We start from the raw sequence: 4,869 nt of genomic DNA on the forward strand, positions 1-4,869 counted from the left end.
TTGCTCAGCCGCTCGATATACCTATCGACTCAGAGTCGAGCGAGAGTTGCTCGTCAATGCGGAGTAAGAGGTTCTGGAGGAGACACTCTCAGCGCATTGAGAGCAATTGCTCGCTAAAAGGCGGAAAAGAAATTGGCAGGAAAGCTCCGTTCCGGCAAATCACCAGCGTCATCCAAGGCTGTTGAGGTGATCGAGAATTTTAAGGGGACCTCACAGAAAGACCACGTGACCGAGCCCACCTTAATTGCCCGCCTTGAAGGCGAGGCGAAGAGATGGCGTGAAAATAGTGCCCGCTTGGAGGCTGCGATGAAGCAGCTGCAAGAGGAGAACGCCACCCTCCGTCGTCGCCTCGAGGAGGTAGAGGCGGCTGCGAGTAAGCATCCAACGGAGGAGATGTTGGAGCGAATGGAGGCTAGAATGCAGGCCAGGCTGGAATCGGTGCTCGCAGGGCCGGCGCAAAGACCATCTCTGGCCCATGAGAGGCGCTCCGCCCCTGTGGACACCTCACTCCCCGTGCAGGATGGATATGTCAACGGAGCACCCGCATCCACTTCGACCAAAGGAAAAGGTAGGGGAAAAGGAAAGGGAGCTATGCAGCCGGTTCGCTCAATCCCTGCAGCCGAGTCTTCAAGTGCGTTAATGCAGTCAATTGCGGGCACCTCCAAATCGCCAAACGTCACGGAGAAAATTCTGGTTGGGAAATCGGCCAACAGCCAAATGTCCCAAAAGGGCAAAAAGAAAGAGGCGGCACCCACTATGCAACTCGCCACAGAGCCGTGCCCGCTACCTCCAGTCCCTGCGTCGACTGAGACGCCGTGGACTGTGGTGGCCAGCAGAAAGTCGAGGAGAGCCAAACAGAATGCGGCATCAGTTGCAAAGTCTTTGCCGCAGCAACTACCGCGCCGAGCTGAACCAAAGCTGCGGTCACCACGTTCCGCGGCAGTGGTGATTTCCCTTACGACGGCGGCTGTCCAAAAGGGCCTAACATACGCTGGGGTCTTAACGAATGCTCAGCGTCAGGTAAGCCTTGACGGGCTAGACATAGATCGACTCAGGCCGAAATATGCAGCCACAGGTGCCATGCTGTATGAGGTGCCCGGGGCTGATTCTGAGCGGAAGGCTGATTCCCTCGCTAAGAGGCTAAGGGAATATTTTGGGGGGTCAGAGGACGTCATAGTTTCCCGGCCCACCAAGTGTTCGGAGCTACGTGTTTCAGAGCTTGACCCCGCAGCAACTCCTGAAACAGTAGCAGCGGCTCTCTGCAGTGTCGGCGAGTGTGGCCCAGACTCGATTAAAGTAGGTCAAATTCGCCCCGCTAAATCGGGCATGGGCTCCGTATGGGCCAAGGTGCCCACGAAGGCGGCCCTTAGAATTAAGGCGGGCCGCTTGAAAATCGGGTGGACGATAGCCCGTGTGACCGTGCTCGAGACGCGACCGATGCGCTGTTATCGCTGCCTTGAGCACGGTCATGTGCAAAACGTATGTGACGGACCCGTAGACCGCAGCGATCTTTGCTACCGCTGCGGTGAATCGGGACATAAAGCCCGGCAATGCGAAGGGGCGATCAAATGCGCCCTATGTGCCGCAGCTGGTAAGCCCGCCGGGCATCAAATGGGGGGGAAGGCATGTCTTGCCTCTTCCCGGAAAACCCGGCGTCGCCCGCGCAGGAGACCGGCTGCCTCTGAGGCTACGGCCCAGTCGCAGTCAGCGAGCTCACCGCAAGAAGTCGAGATGGAGGTAGCCGAAGTGATTGCCCCATAATGGACCTAAAGTTCCTCCAGGCGAACATCAACCATTGCGCCCGAGCCCAGGATCTCTTGTCCCAAAGCCTGGCGCAGTGGTCGGTGCAAGTGGCCGTGGTCGCCGAGCCGTATTTCGTCCCGCCTCGTGACAATTGGATCGGGGACCTTAACGGTTTGGTGGCCATCATCACCCAGGGTGCCGCTGGCTCCCCTCCCTTTGAAAAGGTAGTGAAGGGACAGGGATGCGTCGCGGCTCTGTTGGGAAACCTTTGGATAGTAGGAGTTTATTTTTCTCCCAACAGACCCCTCGCCGAATTTGAGTCCTTTCTCGTTAGGCTGGGGGCCCTGGTGGAGCAAGGCCAACCTCACCCGGCGATCGTTGCCGGCGACTTCAATGCCAAATCCGTGGTTTGGGGTTCGCGGGCGACCAACGTTCGCGGTGGGGTCCTGGAGGACTGGGCTATCTCTGTCGGTCTGGTCGTCCTGAATAGGGGGTCGGTGGACACGTGTGTGCGATACAACGGCGGGTCTATAGTTGATCTGACGTTCGCGAGTCCCGCCGTCGCACGCCGTGTCCAAGGCTGGAGAGTCCTTGTGGGCGTGGAGACGTTGTCAGACCATCGTTATATCAGGTTCGACGTCTGCGTCCGCGAGTGTCCAGCCCGGTAGTCGACCGAGTGCCCCGAATCGGGACGGCCCGCGGTGGGTTCTTCGTCGCCTCGATAAGGAGGCCCTAGTGCTAGCCGCTCTGGTCATGTCGTGGCTCCCCGTGCAGGACGGACCGGTACGGGTTGAGCAGGAGGCGGAGTGGTTCGGGGTGGCAATGTCTGATGTCTGCGACGCCGCCATGCCCCGGGCTCTCCGTCGCCCACCGCGACGACAGGTGTACTGGTGGTCGGCGGAGTTAGCGCAGTTGCGCGCGTCTTGTGTTGCTGCACGCCGTCGATACGCCAGGCATCGCCGACGCCGGCTTCGAACCGAGAATCACACAGACCAGGAGCGGCAGCTCTACAGCCTCTACAAGGAGGCGAAGAGGCGCTGCGCGTGGCCATTCATAGGGCCAAGGTTGCGGCACGGAGAGAGTTTCTGGAGACTCTCGACGGTGACCCATGGGGGCGCCCCTATCGGTTGGTGATGAATAAGCTTCGCCCAGCGACGCCCCCGCTGTCTCAGAGTCTCCGGCCAGATCTTCTATCCGAAGTAGTCGCGGCCTTGTTCCCGGCCATGGTGGAGACCACTCCTCCACTGATGGCGCCACCAGAAGTGGCGCCATCGTCGGAAATGAGTTCGGCAAGGGATATCCCGGAGGTGTCGCCCGCGGAAATGCGGGCGGCGGTGCTTCGACTGCGGAGTAAAAACACGGCCCCGGGGCTTGACGGCATCCCCGGGAGAGCCTGGGTGCTAGCCCTCGAGCACCTGGGTCCGAGGCTCCGCAGTTTGTTCTCCGCCTGTTTGGAGCAGGGTGTCTTCCCGGTGCGTTGGAAAACCGGGAAGCTCGTCCTGCTCAAGAAGGAGGGACGGCCCGCAGAGTCACCGTCGGCCTACCGGCCCATCGTGCTGCTCGACGAGGTCGCCAAACTCTTCGAACGTATCATCCATGCTCGCCTCGTCGAGCACCTCGAGAGGGTCGGTCCAAATTTGGCCGACAACCAGTTCGGATTTAGGAGGGACGACCTACACGTCCACGCGATTCTGCGGTGAAGTCACAGGCGGAGGAAGCAGTGGCCGGAGGCAGCGTAGTTATAGCGGTATCGTTGGATATCTCCAATGCATTTAACTCGTTGCCCTGGCCCTGCATCCACGAGGCACTGCGGTACCACGTGGTGCCGCCCTATCTTCGGCGTCTGGTGCACGCGTATCTGTCCGACAGGCACGTAGTGTATCCGGGTGCCGACGGGTGGCATCGCAGAGCAATGTCTTGCGGTGTTCCACAGGGCTCGGTTTTGGGCCCTCTCCTGTGGAACATCGGGTATGACTGGGTGCTCCGTGGTGCCAATTCTTCGGGGAGTCGGCGTGACATGTTACGCTGACGACACATTGATCACGGCGACATCTAGGACCTTCCAGGGCGCCGCAATTTTAGCGGCGGTGGGCACCGGCCACGTTGTTAGCCGAATTCGACGTTTAGGGTTTGAAGGGTGGCTCTCGAGAAGACCGAGGCCATTTGTTTTCACGGGCCTCGCAGAGGCCACCAGCCGGCGCCCACATCGTTGGGGGGTGCGGATTCCCATCGGCAAAGATATGAAATACTTAGGTCTAGTGTTAGATAGCCGGTGGGAATTCCGCACCCATTTCTTAAAGTTGCGAACGAAATTGTCCCGGGCAGCGGGCGCTCTTTCCAGTCTGCTGCCCAACCTGGAGGGTCCTGGTATCCCTTGCCGAAGGTTGTACCACGGAGTCGTGCGGTCCATGGCACTATACGGCAGCCCTGTTCTGGGCTGATGCCCCTAGAGAGAGCGTTCTGCCGCTCTCTTGGGCCCGCGCGTAGTGGCGCAGCGGGCGATTAGGCATACCGCACGGTTTCGTTCGAGGCGGCTGCTTATTGGCTGGATTCCTGCCCTGGGATCTGGACGCCAAATCTCTGTCTGGTGCTTTCATTGGCGGGAGGAGGCGTTCAGTCGCGGGCAGCGTCCGGCCCTGAAGGAGGTGGAGGCCAAGAGGGCCTCCCTACGACGAGCCGCCGTGGAGGAGTGGCGTCTCAGGCTGGAGGCTCCGACAGCGGGGCTCCGGACCGTTGCGGCAGTGCGGCCTGTCTTTGCCGAGTGGCTAGACAGGCGCCACGGTGCGGCAACCTTTCGGTTGTCACAGGTACTCACCGGGCATGGCTGCTTCGGTGAGTATCTGTACCGGATCGTAGGTACGGAGGTGTCGGCCGTGTGTCACCACTGTGACAACTGCCCGCTGGATACGGCCCAACATACTTTGGAGTTCTGTCCAGCCTGGGACGAAGAGCGCAGCGCCCTTAGATCAAGTCAGTCGGAGGAGATCTTTCGCTGCCAGCCGTGGTCGCTTCCATGGTCGGCAGCCAAAGGATCCTGGCGTGCGGTGGCCCACTTTGTGAGGTAGTCATCTCGCAGAGTGCCGAGAGGGATCGGGAGAGAAGATCCCTCCCGCCGCCAGAGGAGAC

General features: G+C 60.2%; 2 protein-coding genes across 2 annotated transcripts; both read left to right on the forward strand.

Moving 5' to 3' along the window:
* Nucleotides 1–120: 120 nt before the first annotated feature.
* Nucleotides 121–1,761, forward strand: LOC119191101 (the record flags this gene model as incomplete). Its single annotated transcript, XM_037444980.1, has 1 exon — nt 121–1,761. A coding segment is annotated over one exon (1,641 nt), but the record flags the coding sequence as incomplete, so codon positions are not given.
* Nucleotides 1,762–3,065: 1,304 nt separating this feature from the next.
* On the forward strand, nt 3,066–3,848 carry LOC119191100 (the record flags this gene model as incomplete). Its single annotated transcript, XM_037444979.1, has 2 exons — nt 3,066–3,271; nt 3,677–3,848. Coding segments are annotated over exons 1-2 (378 nt in total), but the record flags the coding sequence as incomplete, so codon positions are not given.
* Between the last annotated feature and the right edge of the window lie 1,021 nt (nt 3,849–4,869).

Source organism: Manduca sexta, unplaced genomic scaffold, assembly GCF_014839805.1.
Source record: "Manduca sexta isolate Smith_Timp_Sample1 unplaced genomic scaffold, JHU_Msex_v1.0 HiC_scaffold_1034, whole genome shotgun sequence".
NCBI lineage: Eukaryota > Metazoa > Arthropoda > Insecta > Lepidoptera > Sphingidae > Manduca > Manduca sexta.